Source organism: Gymnoscopelus braueri, assembly GCF_963280865.1.
Source record: "Gymnoscopelus braueri genome assembly, chromosome: 12".
Lineage (NCBI taxonomy): Eukaryota > Metazoa > Chordata > Actinopteri > Myctophiformes > Myctophidae > Gymnoscopelus > Gymnoscopelus braueri.
The window spans coordinates 40,238,777-40,260,615 of NC_137614.1; the positions used below are offsets into that span (position 1 = coordinate 40,238,777).

Genomic DNA, 21,839 nt, shown 5'->3' on the forward strand with positions numbered 1-21,839 from the left:
TTTTAGGAATTAAAAAACAAAATACACAATGAGAAAATCAAAAAAAAAAGATGTCCATCTCTTCTGAAATAAATAAACAAAAACAACATTGTGGAATGAATCAATAAATTGAATTGAATATTAGAAAAGGAGAAGAGGGCTAAACTATGTGAGCTCCTAAACAGAACCAGTCGATGCAATTGAATAACTCTGTGCTCTACATTTGTTGTATAACAACTAATATGGAGTGCACAATTATTCAACTGTGTACTTATAGTAATAATAATAATATTATATCAGCATGTTGATATTTACACAGCACAGACAAATACATTCTCCCAAGTTAAATATTACTACAATGTTCTTTTTTTTTTCTCCATAAATTTAAGTCTTTTCCTTATAAGATTTATCTCATCAATGATTTATCAATGAATGTTTTGGTATTGTATTCAAGTTTTTATCATATAACCAAACAGACAATCCTCTGTTGTCTTCTACAGTTAAATACAACACGTGAATAAACAGCATGTCACAGCAAAGATCCAAGCCCCCCACCCAACCCTCTCTCACAGCTGCGTGACCCCCAACCCACCCCCAAGACCCCAATTTACCCCCCCCACCCCTCCCCTCCCCACCCTTCCTCCCTCGTCTTGTCAACTCACAGATACACAAACAAACAGAGGAGTGCTGGACTGTAGGTGGTGTTCAGGAGCCGAAGGTCACCCTGGGTAGAGATAAAGGGGAGAAAATAAAGAGGGGAGAAACTATCAAATATAGGCAGTAACAACACTGAAATATATTTTACATATAGCTATTATTGCTGCTCCATGGTCCATGGATGTATTATGGTTTGCAATTTGCTACAGGTGTCCCTTCCTTCACACCCAGCTCAGAGTCTAATTGGTTTGACTCAGGCCAGGTGTGATTGGTTAAACCACACACCACCCACACCACAAGTGCATTTTACATTGATAAGATTGTATGATAAACTGTCATGGAATAGTTATCCCAGGGATACAGTGCACGCTCTACTGCACGAGAATGTGAAATCTACATGCACGAAGTCTGGGCGCGCACATGCGTGTGTGTTTTCAAAGAATGACGGCTGTGGTGAAGATTTGGACTCGGTAGTGTGTAAATATATAGAAAGAGAACGTGATGTCACACCATTGAAAGTAACAGCTAGTCCACACTAGTCTATTGAACTCAATGGACTAGTGTTAGGTCTTTTCCGCTCATTGCACGATCGCTGCCCTTCTTTTGCCCTTTTTGGAACTCAAAAGAACTCTGCTAGGAAGATGTGCTGACAACCTCCCAAAACAACTTCACCCATGTTTCAACTGGTGTGAGGATGAATAGATAATGACAAAAATAGATGTATATGGATATTATGTCGATATCGTGACACAAGACTAGATATCGTCTGGGATTTGGGATATTGTAATACCGGTAGGCTATTAAGATACGTGATGACATACAGTAAGTGTTTTCCTGGTTTTAATCACATAAGCCTTAATTCATACTTTCAGAAATTGTCCAAAATAGCAAAAATAGACAATCTACAAGCTCACACAATGTGTCATGATGCAAAATGTTGTGAGCCGGTAGATCTGCCATATTCGCTTGGAAATGAAAAGAAAATTGATATCATTGTCACAATCCAATATTGTCACAATACTGAGGTGTTTGGTGAAAAATATTGAGATAAATGATTTTGTCTGTATCGCCCAGCCTTAACTGCAAGGACACAAGCAGACTATAGTAGACTCTACATAAAGCAGTGACTCTATCCCAGTTGTTACAGATGTTAAGGACCCCCAAATTGTGGATTAGGCTGCAAACCCCCATTTGAAGATTTTGAGCCAGGGATCCCCATGAGAGAAGATATGTGTTAAAATATGTCTAAAATTGCCGATCTACCGTCTCACAACATGTCACATCGCAACATGTTGTGAGCTTGTTCATTTGTTAATAGCCTAAGTATAAAATAGGGTTAAAGGAGTAGTTCACCAAAAAAAATACTTATTTTCTATCAATTACACACCCCATGAAGCCTTGAATTCATGGAGATGTCTTTGTTTTTGTCGCATTCCTAAGCCAATAATGTAATGACCGGCGGTCTCTCCGGTAGGAAACACAAATACTCTCCTTTGTGTCTCCTACCGGATACATTAGCATCTTTCTGCCAAACAAATGATTGGCTTAGGAATGCGACAAAAACAAAAATCTTCATGAATTCAAGGCTTCATGGGGTGTGTAATTGATAGAAAACAAGTATTTTTTGGGGTGAACTACTCCTTTAAAGTGGTTAAAATGATTGCTATTCACCTGTTTCCTAGGCTGTGTGTTTTCCACTTCCTGTCGATTTGATCCAATGAAATCCAATGAAACTGGTCAGATGACCAATGATATCCAATGAAACTCGACAGGAAGTGGAAAACACACAGCCTATAGGAAACAGGTGAATATTCCGGGGACCACATCAATGACACCCACCGTCTTGCAGCTGCGATCTGACTGGTCAGCTCTCCGGACAGGCTCACATCTGCTGATTGGAGAAGGACGTGGGCTGCTGCTGTTCAAAGCCCTGGCTGTACTCTCCGCCCTCGGTGTAGCCGCCCTGCTGCTGCTGGCCATATTCGGGCTGGTAGCCGCCTTGGGAGCCGGCGTACGGGTCCTGCTGCTGCTGCTGGCCATAGGACTCCTGGCCGTAGGCGTCGGGGGCCGGCTGCTTCTCCCCGCTCGATGGCACGTACGTGCCGCCGAACAGAGCCAGCCAGCCGGTCTCCTTGAACACGAACCACAGGTTTCCTGACCAGAGGATGAGGTTGCAGAAGCCGAACGCCTGCGAAACGCCACAACACATGGAGACATTATTGAGTTTTATCTGTGGGGCAGTCTACAGAGAACACACCATATTCACCAATATCCCATAACCAGTGGTGGAAAAAGTTCTCAAATGTTTTACGTAAAAGTATCCATACTGCAATGTAGAAGTACTCCGTTACAAGTAAAAGTCCCGAATTCAAAATTCAATACAAAAGTATTGGTATCAAAATGTACTTAGAGTACCAAAAGTAAAAGTGCTGAAATGTTTGAAAATAGCAGATCTACAAGCTTACAACGCGTCGCATCGCGACGCGACTCGTTGTGAGCTTGTAGATCTGCTATTTTCAAAATAGCCTAGGTATAAAATAGGACTTAAAAGTGGTTAATGTACGTTTCATAATGTTTGATTGATTGAATACTTTATTTAGAAAGACGTGGAAACAGTACATGGAAGTACAATTCACATCACAAAGGTCCTCTAAACTGGATCGCTCATAAAAGCACAAAGGCTTATTTAACCCATTAAGACGTGGAACTGTGTCATTTTTAGATTTGAGCTAAAAAGCATTATTTTACACTTGGGCTATCCAAAAATAGCAGATATACAAGCTCATAGCGCGGCACCGAGTGCCGCGCTACGAGCTTGTAGATCTGCTATTTTAGAAAAATCGTGAAAATGTGTGCAAATCTTTGAATATATATATTTTTAAAGCGAACATTTTTAACTCAAATCGTTGCTTCTGGGGGGTCCCTGGAACAAAATATTTTGAGATGGGGGTCGGCGGCCAAATACATATCCTTTTGGGGGTCCTTGACATGGAAAGGTTTGAGCACCACTGATATAGAAACATACGTTTTTTTCAGAAAACTGTTGGGATTTAGAAGACATTTGTAGAATCGACTTCAGGTCTTAATGGGTTAAGACTTGATGACAGGGGCCAGTTTGGAATTGCAGCCTCCTGAAGGCGTTCTTTTAGGGCAGTTTTGAAAGTGAGTAGGGTTTTACACTACACTACTTTACTCCTTTTGGTAGGGCATTCCACATTTTTGTTGCATAGCATGAGAAAGAGTTCATTCCCTTGTTTGTGCCAAATCTGGGTTGAACATGATCAGTGGAGCTGCCTCTGGTGTTAGTGGACTTAATTTCCGTTTTTGATGTAATAATCAATTAATATCTGCAAAGTAACTAGTAACTAAAGTTTTCAAATAATTGTAGTGGAGTAATATTTGTCAAAGTATAGACAATTGGAAATACTCCAGTATTAAAGTAAAGTAAAAGCACCTACAATTGTACTTAAGTACAGTACTTGAGTAAATGTACTTAGTTACTTTACACCACTGCCCATTTTTACCCAGTTTTGTTTTAGTTAACCTTGGTGCAGATACACAACCTGTATTGACCTGTATGCGCCCCTACATCATGTCAATCATCAACACGTTTGTGTGAAAATGGACTCGGCTAGAATGACTGGAATTTGTCACCAGTCTGAAGAGTCTGGTCTGATTAATCAGTTAATTTGACAAACATACCACAGAGGTGTTGAGACCGGAGACCTTGGGGTCGTAGAGCTCGCGACAGCGGTTCTCGGGCTCTTCACAGGCACTGATCAGCCTGATGACCGTCTCCGGGTCGGTGGCCGTCTTCACGTCGGACAGGCCCTTGGCCCAGGCACACGAGGACACCAGCCACATGAAGGTGAACACCGCCGTCACAACAAAGTCCTGAGGACGAGGAGGGGTGACAATCAACATGATCAGCTTTCATATTCCTTTTTTCTCCCTGCCCTAATTATGCAATGCTGTGGATTTTTTTAATTTATTATTTATTATTATTGCTATTGTCATTGCTGTTGTAGCACATTACTCTGTGGACCTCACACAATTGCATTTTGCTTCTTGTACCTGTAGGCTATATGAGTAGTGACAAATTTGATCATCATGATCATTCTTTGTTGTTGTTTATTTATATGCTGCCAGCACCTCGTGCAACATCCTTGTGCCATTATCATTACTGCCACCTCTAATACCTGCAGTTTTTCAAACCAGACCCTTAATGGAATGTCGATTCTCATCACTTATTGTCGTGCATTACACCACCAATTGCGTACCACGATAGGCTACTGCATCTTCTCGCTATAAACACATTCTGACAGGACAAACGTTCAGGTCTTCAAAAACCATGATAACGTTACTTTCATAACCGTGAAATTCAGAACATGTTTTGAACAACAGTAATATCTAATTTGATTTGGAACTATTTTTGCAGCTCCCAACACAACAGTGGTTCCCCAGGGTGATTCTTAAGTCAGGGTGGTGGTCCCTGGTTCACAATCAGATGAAAACCCCTGGTCTAGAGCACTGGTTTTGAAAGCGAGCCCCAGGGCTCCTTGAGAGGGTTCCAGGGGGTCCCCAGCAAAAATGGGGAACAGTTGAAACACTTGAGCCCTATTTAATTGTTTTGGCTATTCAAAAATAGCAGGCTCACAAGGTGTTGCATCACAGCGCCTCTGATATTTTTTTAACAATGGTGGAACACTTTTGGATTGTTTTGAAAGTTTTTTTTTACACAAATCTTCTATTATGGGCACAAAATCTTATCAGATTTGGGGGTCCTTGACATGAAAATGTTGAGAAATCTAGAGAGATCCAGTGAGGAACATATTATCGTGTACAGTATGATCATGTAGGGCAGTGGTTCTCAACCAGTGGGTCGGGACCTCCAGGGGGAGGCATAAAATAATCAACAAACTATACTATAAAAACCGATCAAACATTGGCCAAATTGTCAAATAATATAAATTGTGAAAATAGCCTACATGCTTGTAAATCAGCTATGTTCACGATATTTATCTGTGGAACCGAGTCGTAAAGCCTCAACTCATACAATTCTAAGTGCTTGTCAGGGTGGGCGATCCCCAGTTCAAATGTGATTATTTTGGGGGGTCCCCAGTTCAAATATGATTATTTTGGGGGGTCCCCAGTTCAAATATGATTATTTTCAAGGTTGAGAACCACTGATGTAGGACACGTTTGTAAATGTAATGGAGACTCAAACTCACGATCTGAGGACCCTTCTGGTTTTCGCGGTATTTCTCCAGTAGAAAACAGTAGACAGAGAGACCTGCCATGGAGTACAGGAAGGAGAAGACACCGATGGTGACGAAGAACTCGGCTGAAGAGGAGTAATCTCCGATCAGGAACAGACGCTCAGGTTTCCCCTCCTTACAGGTGGGGGCGTCAAAATAAACCTGATGGAGCCTAAAGGACACACCAGACAACAGTGGTGGAAGAAGTACTCAGATATTTTACTTATGTTAAAGTAGCAGTAGTACCACAATATAAAAAAATACTCTGCTACAAGTAAAAGGCCTGTATTCAAAATTTGACTTTGAGTAAAAGTACACACGCATTGGCATCAAAATATACTTGGCATCAAAATATACAAACAGGGGTCATCAACATGTCCGTACATGGACAAACATGTCCGTGGCAAGACTTGTCTATGTCCGTGGCACTTCTTTCTTTTCTTTTTTTTATATTCACAATCTAATCTTAAATGTGTTTGAATAATTTTGGTGACTCATGTCGGGATGTCATGCTCATTAATACGTTGCGGGAGATTTGTGGCATTGTACGTGATACCTGTACGTATACCTCGTACGGTATGCGAGTCAGCGATATAACCACAGTGGAAAAGAGCAAAAACATGGCATGTCATCTGTTGAGAAGGAGCACCAAGGCAAAGGAGGGCAGAATTGGACAAGTGAAGCTAATTTTCGTCAGTTGAGAGAAAGTGTTTCAAAGTGTCCAATAATAACAATAACAACTAAATTACAAGCATAATTCATGTAAACCCTTGATCCACAGCCTCACCATCAGACCTCCTCCTCACCTCTGATCAAAGTTAGGCACCTTTGCATCAAACTATTGTGACACTGCATTCCTTAAAATCCTGCCATGCCATGCCATGGAAACCACAACTATTGAAGCTACGTTGACGAACAAAAAAATAGTTTAGCTGGAACTTCCTGTCTCCTCCTGTCCTCAAGTAACACTGTCCTCTGAAAAGCCATCTGCCCACTCATTTGCAGCGAAGTGGCCCTTTTGCTTCTGCAACGTAAGATGGAAGCACTGTCTGTACTGGTAATTATTGAAATCCCAAACATGGAATATACTTGGACCATGCCACATTGAATGCTTGTCTCAGGACTGCCACCTGCCAGTATACAGTGGATAACTTCCCAGTCTCCAAGTTTTCTAAAGTATAGGCTAGCTATCCACTTTAACCCTATGACATCCCAATTTTTGGGCATGCCATTATAGGCTAAAAAGAAGAGAGAATTGCTGATCTACAAGCTCACAGCATGCTGTGATGTGTTGTGAGCTTGTAGATCGGCTCTTCTCCCAAAAGTCCCCAAAATGTGGCTTCTTTTAAAATGTGTAGTGCAGCAGTAGAATAGAGTAGACACTATGGCACATCAAGAGTCCATTAGTACTGTATACATTCGGGGCTAGGCCTATGTGTTTCATGTAATATTATTGATCTTATTTTGCATGTCCGTGGCAAAAATAATAATTGGTTAAAGTAACGTTTTCAAATAATTGTAGTGGAGTAAAAAGTACAATATTTAAGTATAAAGTATTGAAAAATTGACAGTAAAGTGAAAAATCCCTTGTAAAGGCCTTTTAATGCTAGTGAAAATGTATTACAGTATCACATGTGCATCAATTAGATCAAGGCACAACAGGTGTGTGGACACACCCAGCTTAGTTTGACTCAGGCAAATGTGACTCAGCCATCACCTACCCTATAGACTCTATTTTACCCTTGTTTATCTTATCTATATTATTATTTTAACTTTTATATATCACCCATGTTGTCTTCTGCAGTAATGTTTGTCATTTTGTAAAAAGCACTTTGCAACCTATGTAGTTTCAAAAAGCATGTGCCTACATCTATCAAGCATATCAATATGGCCATCATCCAATCCAGTGCACAAATACAAATATAAAAATAATCCATTTAAAGCTTCTATACACATTATGCAAACAGAGTGTTATTCTAAAGTATTTCAATAATGTGATGCATACTGACCTGAAGGGGTATTCAAACTCTACTTCTATTCCCAGGTCACTCTCCGAGCGGTTCTTACACTCCACACTCATCTTGAACATGCCGGAGTAACTGCCACATGTTGAGAAGGCGAAGATGGCGAAAATCTGCAGAATGAAGAGGAGCAATGAATAACAGAACAGGAGAGAGAGGAGTAACGAAGAAGAGAACAGGAGGAAGAGGAGTAATGAACAAGAGAACAGGGGGAAGAGGGAGTAATGAATCTATAAGCTCACAACGCGTGAAAGATGTCAGAGGGGAAAAAGGTGAACATTTGTCCAGAATAGGGATGCCACTTTTAATGTGGTTAATTACATCTTAATTAATAATCTGATTAGGTTTTTTTTTCCATTATTATTATAATGTTTTACCTACGGTAGATTTACAATTGAATAGATTTTGTATTGTGTTTTGGTCAAATAAGAAAATATACTGCAGATGAAGGCATATACACATATTTGTTCAAATCTCTTTCTGCATAACTCAAAATGACTTCAAACTTTAACACTATTATCAAAATAGTAAAGATGACGGCAACCAGGGATGTAGCAGTGGCTCATATAGTTAAAATTGTAATTGCAATATCGTTTCAGTTGATTTCTGTGATGTAAGACCCCTGCTCCTCTCTCCCTGAGCTGTCCTGTTTTTCTAAAACAAGGCTTTAGAAATGTAAGCCTGGAATCCAGACTGTCTTGCTGCGTTCATGTTTTGGATTCTTTGACGAGAAGAAGAAAAGATCAATGTAGCGAGTCAGTCTGGATTACAGGGCTCCAGGCTATTAAAAAGAGTTGTGTGCATCATTGAGCCGCAGTGGTGTTTCAAGTTTGTAACTGTGCTTTTAGCACCTCCTGGTGGACACATTTGTAGACAGGGTGACATACTGTACATACAGTACATAACATTATATCTCTGCTGTCCGGCAGAAACCAGCTAACTCCAAAATGTTCATTTTTCAGGAAATGAAAAAAGTGGAGTTAGGAGGTTTTGTTCATCATTGATAAGAACAGCTGAATGGACCTCCAAGCTCACAATGAGGTTGGAGGTGAAAAGGGGGTGGGGCCTGGAGTCAGCAAAACCAGCTAACTATGGTGGAGTTAGCTGGTTTAGCAGAAAGTTTGAGGATCCAATGGAGTTAGCTGGTTTTGTCAGAAGCGCTTTTTAATGTTTTTCATTGGTTCAATATTTTTTTTACCAACACACAGACGTAAAGGGTGTTCAATGGCCCTGAAAAAAAAATGCTAAAGCGTCAAAATGGAGTTAGCTGGTTTCTGCCGGACAGCAACGATATACAAACTAGAGCCTGACTTTCGCAATTTTTTGGGGTCCAATGCCATTCCTGATTTTGGATAGTTTTGACAGATATTTTGTACAAAAACCTTCTAATCAATTTGAAAACACTTCTATTGAGACCACTTATAAGCAAAGACAAATAAATGCAGATAACTTTTTGATTGACTAAAAATGTACGTTTGTTTGTTTTTCTATTTAACCACTTAATATAAAAAATATAAAAAAATAGCCCATCTACAAGCTCAGAGCTCTGCATAATTATAACAGTACAGTATATCGGCCTAACTATAGGCTAGGCTCTTTTATATACAGTCAGACAGACACCTACAGTAGTTTGCACTAAAAAGACAGCATGGGGAATGTATCAAATGATTGAGAAATACTTTCTTCAAAGATTGATTGAGTAATGATGGCGCATGGAGTAACTGTTCAATTAAACTTCATTTGAGGCCAAATTCTGTTAAACAATATTATGAACAAAGAACTCCTGTATGGAAAACAGCTCCGTGAAATGCTTATACTCTGTTGTACGAGCTCACAATACAGTATCTCTAGCTAACTAAGATGCTGACCAAGCCACACAGTGCAAATCAATATAGCAATCAGGACCGCACCGGTTGCCATGGTTACAACAAGTATAGTCCACCAGGGGTCCTTGGGGGGGGGTGGGTTCCAGGGGGTACCCAGCTAAATTTGTTAATATAATTTACCATCAGAGAAATTGTCTGTCTACACTGTAAATTCAGAAAAATACAGATAGAAATAGATTAAGATGAAAACTATACGATATATGTAGAGGCCAATACAAATGTTGGACACAAAGTATAGTGGCAGAAACTTTTGCATGACAAATATTTTTTCATTGAGTATAATAATTTCCAAATGGATGCATTATTATTATTATTATTATTATTATTATTATTATTACTAGTCGATACCCGGGCATGCCGAGTCTCGACTGGTCGTGATGTCACCCTGACAACGAACCAATAAAACCACAGCGTTGATATCCATCTATGGCGATGGGACCGCAACCACAACTACAGATCCCATAGCCTGCAGGGACCGTGGCTACAGATCCAATAGCTTGTGTGGCAAAAACGCTAATAAACAGCTTCAATTTGGGAAATGTGAAGAATCCTCACTCCCTGCATATGCCAATGATCAATGCCATGTGAATTGAGCTGAGGAAATAAATGGAGACTTTAGTTTGTATAATAGTAGGATTATTATTATTATGATGATGCAATCCTCCCTTGTCTTCTGTGCTTATTGTACCTACTAACCTACAGGTGTTAACGTACACAGATAGACGAGCGCAGAGATAAACTCACCCACTCACATGGAGCAGATTAGTCAAGAAGCCATACTATTTTTACCCACACCCTTCCGTCGCCAGCACGCCAGATCCGATTGGATGGGAAATCTGGCTATTAATCTGACTGAGGTGCCATCTGTCACTAAATGCTGCACTTCAAACTATTGTTGAAGCCAGTTACACCCACACCCACCCACCCACCCCCACCCACCCACCCACCCACCCACCCACCCACCCACACACACACACACACACACACACACACACACACACACACACACACACACACACACACACACACACACACACACACACACACACACACACACACACACACAGAGACAGACATACGCAAATAAGCTCATATAGTATGTACACAGTAAAATCGTACGTTTAAATGATACATTTTGAACTCAGAGAGCATGCAAATGTAAACAAATACGGATCCATTTGGTTACATTTGCACAGTGGTGGTGGAAAAAGTACTCAATTTTTTTACTTAAGTAAAAGTATCAATACTGCAATGTAGAAGTACTCTGTTACAAGTAAAAGTCCAGAATGCAACATTTACTTGAGTAAAAGTACAAAAGTATTGGTATCCAAATGTACTTAAAGTACCAAAAGTAAAAGTACTCAAATGTTTGAAAATAGCAGATCTACAAGCTCACAAGTTGTCACAACGCGTCGCGATGCGACACGTTGTGAGCTTGTAGATCGGCTATTTTCAAATAGCCTAGGTATAAAATAGGGCTAAAGTTGTTAATGTATGTTTTATAATGTAATCATTTATATCTGCAAAGTAACTAGTAACTTAAGTTTTAAAATAATTGTAGTGGAGTAAAAGTACAATATTTGCCTCTGAGATGTAGTGGAGTAGAAATAAAAGTATAGACAATTGGAAATACTCCAGTAAAGTAAAAGTACCTCAAAACTGTACTTAAGTACAGTACTTCAGTAAATGTACTTAGTTACTTTACACCACTGCATTTGCGCACTCTCAGAGTCCCTCTCACGTGCACACGTCACTTCCTCTTGTACTACGTTACAGAGTGGCTGACACAGATATGGACACATTAGCGCACTGACAGTAATCTTCTTGTTAATGAACGTCGAAGGGCCCTTTGACTGGACTGGACCACAGTCTCCATGGTAACAACAACAATAATCTATCCTCCACGCCAGCAGGGAAATGGGATTTCACAGCAGGAGGTGAAAGTAAACCCACACCTCCCACTCTGTCTCTTGGTTTCACTGGAAAATGGAAATGAGCAGTGATGGAAGAAGAACTCAAGATTAGAAATACTCTGTTACAAGTGAAAAGTCTTGTATTCAGAATTTTACTTGAGTAAAATACAAAATATTGGCATGAAAATATACTTGCAGTAGCAACGTAAACGTACTCATATTGAATGGCCCATTTCACAAATTCTTTCAAAAACATTTCAAAATTTACTTAGTTACTTTCCACCACTGATAATTAATTAACAGGTTTTAATAACCTATAGATGAGCGTGGATGTGAAGAAGAGGGTGGGAGTGATGAAGAGGGTGGTGTTAAGTGGGCTGTGTGTGAAGGAAGGGGGAGGATACTGCTGAGCAGCACAGAATATTTACAAATAATATGAAATAAGATGTCTTCCGATGTAGCTTATAGGGAAAAACTCCTGTCTAAAAAGCAGAGCAAAATTAAAATGCTCCTCCAGCAAGTTACAGAATTACAGAATTTGAGATTAATTGCATTTTAATATATGCTTCTGGTGCAGGTACTGTATGAAACACTGCCCATTAATTTGACCTTTTTCATGGCAGCCATATTGACATGAAATAATAGGGTAAACACAGATGTTACCAATGATACTAATTAAGGATCTGTTTCAGCAGCAACTTGCCATAATTCCACTGCAAGAAATATGCCTGAGTTGTATATGTACCTGAGTTGTATAAGAACCTGAGACCAATGAAGAGCAGCATGCACAATAGCAGCACCATTACTCTATTTGAACGGAATGGAACAAAACCTTAATTAGTTGCATTGCTAACACCTGTGTTTACCTTGCTATTTCATCAAGTGTTTCTAAGACTAAATCCACGGCCTAAGTTTGTCCATTCAGTGTTAGCCTCGATCTCCAGGCTTTTATTTTCCATCGCGTTTTGCTCAAAAATAAGAGCCTGGACCAGCCTGTTGACGTTCCTGGCATAGGAAGTGGGTGATTTCCCCAACCAACCAGAGTGCAGTGGGCGTCGCTCCAAATGTTGTGACGTCAGGGCTCTCAATGCTGCACATTGAGGAGGAGGAGGGGCGCGGGGGCGGGAGCACAGACCGGTGAACCAATGGGATCCGGTGGATTCTCTCTCTCCGGAGATTTTGAACCCGCCCCTCTAGACCAGATATTGCGCTAGGGCAGGCTAATTCAGTGTTGATGGTCTCAACGATATTAACCACATCATGAACCACAAGCATCTTGAGCATGTCAGGTGAACTTTCGGCGGAAATAGCAGAGATTTGGTGTAGAGGGAAAAAAATGATAGACCCCTTGGGTATCCAGGTCAACAAAGTATAGGGTATAAGTGGTTAACTAATTCATATGACTGTGTGTCTCCCTGTGGGAAAGTCTGGTCGAGGCTACATTGTAGAAGAACTGCATCGTGTTATTTTTAAGTAGGATTTTTCCAGTAACCATAATCACTGAGACAGATAAATATAGCAGTTCATTGTTACCAAAGCAGATCAGAGTCAAATCTGGCAGTACAACACCATTTACATAACTTTGCATAAATCACACCCAGCTACTTAAATGGATAAATGGAAATTCAAAAATATGTTTTAAAAATACATTTTTGTCAACACTGTGTTGTGATTGGTCGAAGAATACCCTTCCGGTCTGTAAAGCAGATTAATTCCTATTCTAAACTTGGGTTGAGAATAGTTGGTAGGTATGTGAGATCATGTCTCTGCACAAACACACGCACGCACGCACGCACGCACGCACGCACGCACGCACGCACGCACGCACACACACACACACACACACACACACACACACACACACACACACACTCACACACACAATAAATCATAAGCAGCTCCTTCCCATTACCACCAAATATACAGAAACATTTTATGGTGTGGCATGGTGTGGCGTGGCGTGGCGTGGCGTGGCGTGGCATGGCGTGGCGTGGCGTGGCGTGGCGTGGCTTGACGTGGCATGACAGGCAGGTGGAAAGACTCTTGGAAGATTGTAGCTGTTTCTTGTCCTGGCAAGAAACTCTCACATGCAACTATGGCCTGTGAATCCTTAGCAGACATTATTCTGCTAGCAATAAAGCTAGGCAATTACTTGATAGCTGATTTTGCATTGAACAAACTGTCTTAATAAGCCCTATATAATTTGTTGTACAACGAATAGTGAAAACAGCTGGTTTATAAGCTCATAACACGGTGAACTTATATATTATTTGAACATCTTCATTATGTAAGTGCTGTTTCAGAGTTGGGGGTGTGGCACTGCAGACTGGCTGTTTACAGCAATGGGGTGGGTGGCTGGATGGCTGGATGGATGGATGGATGGATGGATGGATGGATGGATGGATGGATGGATGGATGGATGGACGGATGGATGGACGGACGGATGGACGGACGGAAGGATGGATGGATGGATGGATGGACACAGACACACGCAGGGATGGAGGAGGGGAAGAGGCTGAGAGAAGACTGCCAGGTGCCATGGTAACGCTCCTGGCAGCATCCCACATGGAGGGTGGAGGAGGAGGTTTCTACTAAGGCTGGGCAATTCACCGAAAATATATCCAAACCGATATTTAGAACCAATAACCGACATAATCTTGCTCATGAAGGTTAATAAATAACCTTAAATAATTGAGAAGCAGGTTTTTTGCATTAACGTTTTGAATCTACACGAAAAAAATAAATGTATTGGCCTGATTAAACTCATAACCCTGTATTATTCTTCGTTGCAAAATGGTGGTGGATAGAAATAGCGAAAATAGCCGATCTACAAGGTCACAATGTGTTGCATTGCAATGTGTTGTGAGCTTGTAGATCTGCTATTTTCACTATTTTAAAGATATGACAGTGATCTATAAACTAACAACACATTTAACTTGTGTTTTCTAGTTGAGAATCTGCTCTTTTCTTGTTGGAAATCAGTGTTTTTCTGGCGAGTATTAGGATTAGTGTAATCACTCCTCCTTAACTACTTACCCCTGATATACTTTTGGTGGGGTGCCCCAGGGGTCTATACTCGATCCCGTAATATTTCCATTTACACCAAATCTTCGCTGATTTACAATCTCACAACATATTGCTTGTAGATCTGCTATTTTTGCTGAAAGTTCACCACTGATTAGAGACGCAAGGGTTCATGTGTTTAAACCCATACACAGATGATCCACCTCTGCAAGGCTCTCTCTCAAACACACACATACACACACACACACACACACACACACACACACACACACACACACACACACACACACACACACACACACACACACACACGCGCGCGCGCGCGCGAGCGCAAGCATGCTTGCTTACACGCGCTCATGTGCAAATGACTGCAATTTAAAATACAATGAAGGAATGTGGTCGAACCAGTTAATAAACTGAGAAATATACACAATCTTTCCTGCCTGGATTTCTCTGTTGTACAAACCCTCAGTAAAGAGCCACAGAGAGATAATGTTGCATCATCATTCAACTGAAGGACTGCTGGTCTAATATTAAACACATACTACAGTACTGTCGCTTTGGCATAATCCATTGTGAACAATAGGCCTGCGTTTCATGTTCTTATCTAAGAGTCAGCGGTTTAAATTTTGTAGGCTGAACAGCTGTGCGTGGAATGGGTGAGAGAGTACAGCAGTTATTTTAGCCACATGAAACCGTAGCTTCCCTATTCTGGGAGAAAATAGCCGACCTACAAGCTCACAACACAGCGAGTTCGGAGATTTTCAGCAAAGAGTTTTGGTTAAAAAGTTAAAAGGAGCGGACCTACTGTAGTAGGCTTTAGAGCCCTAAGTGAGGACCCTGTTGAAGACAAGTAGGGGTGCAACAGTTAATCTAACGAAACGATTTAATCAATAAAAAACAAAATAGTTTAATAAAATAATCATCTAGGACCAGAGCCTGTGACCGAACTGTTAGACATGAACTGAACATGAGCCTTTATTGTGAGAATTCTACATCAACACCTGCATTCATCACATCCACCATGTCCCACAGCTACATGAGTCACACATACACACATATCACACACATACACACACACACACACACACACACACACACACACACACACACACACACACACACACACACACACACACACACACACACACACACACACACACACACACACACACACACACACACACACTCACTGAACAGGAGAACATCCTAAATAAAATGACCAGATTGTTTTCACTCTCATACCTAACAGAATCCATTTCATATCCAGTCACTGTCCTCTGCAGGGGACTCTAATCTCAGCTGATTAATAATTCACACAAATAACATGTTTGTGACCTTCAAATCCATAACACTTGTTCTCAAGTAATACCAATGAAATGTGTGGATTAAGCATCATGAAGGCGGGAATGCGATGAGAGAGCTCAACAGTATAGGGTGCAAAACCTAATCAAACTAATACATTTAATCGATTGTAATTAAAAAATGAATTATGGGGGAATTAAAATAGTCGATCTACTAGCTCACAATGCAGCCACGTGTTGTGAGCTTGTAGATCAGCTATTTTCAGTATTTTTGCATGTCACCGCTGTACGACGAAGTATGAAGTATGGCTTAAGTGGCTAATCAGACGATTTAGTCCATTGATTCATTGATAAATCATAACAATTATCAAAACACTGCACGTCTCGATTATTTGCTGAATGTAAAAAGTAACTGATAGAATAACCGAAAATAAGTGATAGCGGCAGCCCTACACAATATCACAATGTATAAAACGTATTAAAAATGCCGTCTACAGAAGCATCTACTGTACGAATAAAATAAGCGCAGACACAGGAGAGCATGGGACAACAATGTCATCCACTAAACTTAAAACTGCAATCCGGAACTTATCTGAACTAATTACAATGTTATATTAACCAATCTGTATGGTAAAGTATGTTGATATAATATTACATCTAGAGGCGGTCTCCCTGCTCTTCCACTGAGACATTCAGACCCTGGTTGGCAAGTACAGAAGCCCTGCCTGAAGCTCATAACTGCAATACCCTGGTCAAGCAAGGATTTTTGTCTTTTGAAGAGCGGTACGAGTTTGCCATCACATGGGAGACCCGGGTTCAAATCCCGGGTAGGACATGAGACGTACAAATTGCAGCTTTGCAGCATTAGGGTCGAGTATCGATGAATCGATAAAATCCTAATAATTTAAGGGCCCAGGTGGTTTCTTATAACAAGCTTTAACTGCTACTGCTTTCCATTGTGTTGTCATGGAACAAACATAATGAGGTTACTATTCATTATATTTCATTGATGTAACATTAGTTTACAGGGACAGTTGTGTTTGGGTAATTCAAACATCGGTATTTTCAGGACTTAACATTTCAGCATTGGCTCTATGCAGGTATTACAAAACAGTTTGTTCTATTTACTATTTACTTATGTTAGAATTAAGATATTGTTGTTATCTAGACATTTGACCTTTGTTTTTTTTTTACCATTATGGAACTGAATCAGGGAATCGATAAGAAGCGGAATCAATAAGCAGAATCAGAATCAGAATGGTTAAAGTCCTAACAATACCCATCCCAACCACTCATGTCCATTTGAATCCAGGTAGAGCAGTGCAGCTTTAAACGGCTGCTTCTCTATTCATGACGTCGAGACACACAGATGATTCATGCAGGCCTCAGCCTCCTGAGCGTGGCTGCTGATTGGCCCGGTGGGCTCGCCATGACCCAGAGATACAGCGATGAGACGCTGGAACGCACACACACACACACAGCTCCAGGGGGCGACTATACAGTGAGTCACGCTGCACGAGTACAGCTCGCCTTGCATACCTCTGACACACTCGCTGGGGGGAATTGAAATGGCATAACAGTGGTTCTCAAACGTTTTCATGTCAAGGACTGCCAAATTGATATGCATTTGGCCACGGACCTCCCATTGGAATATTCATCCTCATGTATAAGATGTTTGTGGAAGACGTATTGAGATAAAGCGATATTTTTCAACATTTTGCTGCACCATAGCCTATATAAAAACATGCCTTAAACACACGTTTAAGGCACACACGTGCGCGTGTGTGCGTGTGTGTGTGTATGTGTGTGGGGGGGGGGGGGGGGGGGGGTGTTTGTGACATGCCTTACATGTAACTCAATACACAGACACAGACCTCCACACACCCTTACCTCTGACAATAAACAAAGGGGGGTACAGTAATACCATCGATACAGACATACATTTACAAACATGTATGATTTTCATATTCGACAGAATGTTTCAGTTTTTAAACAGTATGTCATCTCTGGCTGCTGCAACTGTCATAATTCACTTCAGTTCAATTAACGAATTGACACGCAGATAGGCAGTGCTCTTGTGCCATCATCTGGGAGAAGAGGATCGGTGCAGGATAAAATCTGAGCCTTAAACAGGGATTTGTGACCGATGATAAATCATAATGATCTTTTCTCGTCAATGTCAAAAGCCACACCCCCTGGCTGGGTCACAAATAAATATTCCCATTCAAAAATCCCACTGGCTTCATTTAAAAATCACTTAATATGAGAACTGTGTTCCAAAATTAATAAATTAAATGAGTCTGTTGGTCATTCTGTCAGGGAGTGGCTCTGTATATAATTTATGGTATCTAGTTATATTTGATACAGTCAAATATAACTGAAATTGTCACTTTGGATAAAGTACTTTTCTGGCATCAGTTTTTGGTGACCATGAGTAGAATGCCTGGACTCCTTTTTATTTATGGAAAACAGTTCTTTCTCAAAGTCGGGTCCGGGGACCACCAGGGGTCGAAGTGGGTCCTTGGGGGTCTCTAACTCAGGATCTGGATTTGGGTCTAGATTTTACAGTGTAGATTGGGGTCCTAGAGATTGAATTTCAAGTATTAATTTCACTGTATTAATTGATCAAATAAAGTTAATGGGATTTTTTGTTTTAATGGGGAAGAATTATTTATATCCCGGGGGGCGTGGCTTTGACATCAGACAGGCTGTTACTCTATATCAGTGGTTCTCAACCAGTGGTCCGGGGACCAGCACCGAGTGCCGCGCTATGAGCTTGTAGATCTGCAATTTTTGAAAAATCTTGAAAATGTGTGCATATCTTTGAATATATATATTCTTAAAGCGAACATTTTTAACTCAAATCTTTGCTTCTGGGGGTCCAATTTTGGGGTCCTTGGCATGAAAAAGGTTGAAAACCACTGCTTTATAATAACACATCTGGTGGCTTGTCTCGGACCACACACACAGCTGCTGGTGACCGCTGGTGGCGACCGCCAGCCAGGCAGGCAGCGCGCGAATGGAGATCTCCCCACGGCTGCCTGCCTGCCTGCCTGGTGTCACCAGCATTTTAAAGCCCCCCAACCTAGCTCTGTGACCTCTGCGTGACCGAAGGACACGCGTGTGACAGGAATGGACACCACTATCATTGTTCATCTGAAGAAACCATACATTTTAGATTTAAAAAATCACTACAGTGTGTACTGAAAAGATTCTACAGCACTGGTTCTCAACATTGGGTCCGGGGACCACCAGGGGGTCATTGAGGGGGTTCCAGGGGGTCCCCAGCTAAATTAGTCAATAGCATCAAAATCAGTTTAACCACTTCAAACCTATGTACATTGGCTATTTGAACATTTTCTAACATTTTAACAACAAAAATCGTGTATGGGGGTTGCTGGAACAAAATATTTTCAGACAGGGGTCCGTGTCCAAATCTATATTAATTTGAGGGTCCTTGATATGAAAACGTTTGCGAACCACTGGCCTATAAGGCACTGGCCAGGGCTGTCTGTCTACTGAGCCCTATATGAAATCAATCAGCACATTATACCAGCATAGCAAACAGCACATATAAGATATGAAATAGGACAGACTTACCCACTGTAGAACCTTTATGAACCCCAAAGGTTGCTTGACTATTGTGAACTGCCCTTGAGCCACCAGCTGTCAAAGAAATAAAAGGCATAGCAATCAGTATTGGATTCTTTTAACACTGAGGTTCTCAAAGTGGGGTCCGGGCCGGGGACCCCCAGGGGTCCTCCTTGGAGGGTGGGGGGTTCCAGGGGGTCCCCAGCAAAATTAGTTAACATAGCATATCTCGAAATATTGAATAATTTTGAATAATTAACACAAATGTATTCTCATGGGGGCCTCTGACACAAATATTTTCAGAAGAAGGGGGGGGGCACTGTTTTAACAGATGTAGGTTGATGCAAGGGTGTGTGTGCTGTGCAGACTATGCACGTGGGTGGGACACTATACCGATTCCCGAAAGAATTGATCAGCTCTAACTAAAGGCACATATATGGCCTGTTCTGCTGTCACCTGCAGCTTGTTTATCTACCTTGAGTCAGCAAAGGTGCTTCAACACAGTCTTTCATGAGCTGTGAGTTCGTGCCACACACGACACACACGCACACGCACACACACACACACACACACACACACACACACACGCACACGCACACAGACACACAAACAGAGGGACATGTCTATAATTCAACACACAATGCACACACCCGCAGTTTTTATTGAAGCGCGACATGGTGCATGCAATGACAGGTGTGTGTGTGTGTGTGTGTGTGTGTGTGTGTGTGTGTGTGTGTGTGTGTGTGTGTGTGTGTGTGTGTGTGTGTGTGTGTGTGGGGTGGGGGGCGAGCTCTTGACAGTATTACAATTAGACAAAGCTGCTTATCCCGCTGTTTTCTCTACTATGTCCTGTTTGAAAGCTAAATGCTGCTCTCTGTAGTAGTAATACATTACATTACATTATAGTATATATTATATTAATTATATTATATTATATTATATTATATTATATTATATTATATTATATTATATTATATTATATTATATATAGCAGCCTACAAGAGAACCTCGCGTGCGTATACGGTCCATTATAAGCCGCAAAATGAGCCAGAATGCGCAGGTGAATGCATTGCGACACGGTGTGTCCCCCCCGTGCGTCAATACACGGCCGCAATAAGAAGCTATACACCTACTATTAATACTGTCTAAAGCTTTATGTATTCTCCATCGTACGACGGACACTTGGTTATAGCTTGAAGATCTGTTATTGTCGGCAAGCGACACCGTACATACGACGGAGTAGCCTATAGAAATTCGTTTTTTATTTCCGAGGCTCCTCTTAAATTCTACTGATGTTGTTTTCTCTCTCGTGTTTGTTTCCCAAACATTCCCAATGACGCACAAGGATATCGGTGCCAAAATATAACGTGTACCTCCTCCTATATTCTCGTTATCCTTTCAAATGGAAATCCCATTTTTAGCTGCATCAGAAGCCAGTAGCAATGGTTCTCAACCATACTGTTCCTGCACGCAGCAGGCCTACTGCGGGCAACTGAAAACACCAAAAAGGGCCCCCCAAAATTAATGCACAAAAATAATGTTTTTCTGCATGTCTTAGCAACAATTAAAGCTCAGCCGGAATACCAGCGATCGCCCAAGTAAAAAACAGCTGAATCATTTTTTTTCTTATATCGCACCAAATCACACCCTCCTCTCCATCAGATTTAATGTCACCGCTGCAGCAGATCTCGCACAGCCTTGCCTGTTCACATCTCTCTACTGTGTGCTGTGTAGCCGCATCACATCGACTGCACCAAAAAGCCCATAATATCAAAGCGCTCAGTCACGAATTTTACGCATTCACACTGGATCGATGAATAGCCGATCTCTAAGTGCTTTTTTCGTGCACCACACAGACCGAAATAAAGCACTGCATTTGAATGTAAAGGTCGGCGGATTTTTTTTTCTTTAAAGACCGTTACACTCAAAGATACCTTTTTTTTTTTTTTTGCAAAGCGAGCATCAAATATCCCATAGATATATTATGGAATAAAAAAAAGAAGACAGTATTGAAAACGTGATTATCTTTGCAGAACCTTACCTGGTTTACAACATCCATCTTGGCCGCTTACTGGTCGATAAGAGGATCAGAGTAGCGGTGGGAGGGCAGCGTCTCATCCGGAACAGCCCCGTTTGGCGTTGGGGGGTGGGGGCTGGAGAGGGGGGGGGGGGGGGACCGCCACCAGCGCGTAATAGCCAGTGTGGC

General features: G+C 41.2%; 1 protein-coding gene across 1 annotated transcript; it reads right to left on the bottom strand.

Moving 5' to 3' along the window:
• Positions 1–636: 636 nt before the first annotated feature.
• sypb (synaptophysin b) lies at positions 637–21,692 on the bottom strand (the record flags this gene model as incomplete). The annotated part of the gene is made up of 7 exons (XM_080445010.1): positions 637–703; positions 2,476–2,824; positions 4,339–4,530; positions 5,868–6,066; positions 7,904–8,028; positions 19,643–19,708; positions 21,675–21,692. The coding sequence occupies 6 exons, from the start codon at positions 21,690–21,692 to the stop codon at positions 2,519–2,521; spliced, it is 906 nt and encodes a 301-aa protein (XP_080301136.1). The 3' UTR covers positions 637–703; positions 2,476–2,518.
• Between the last annotated feature and the right edge of the window lie 147 nt (positions 21,693–21,839).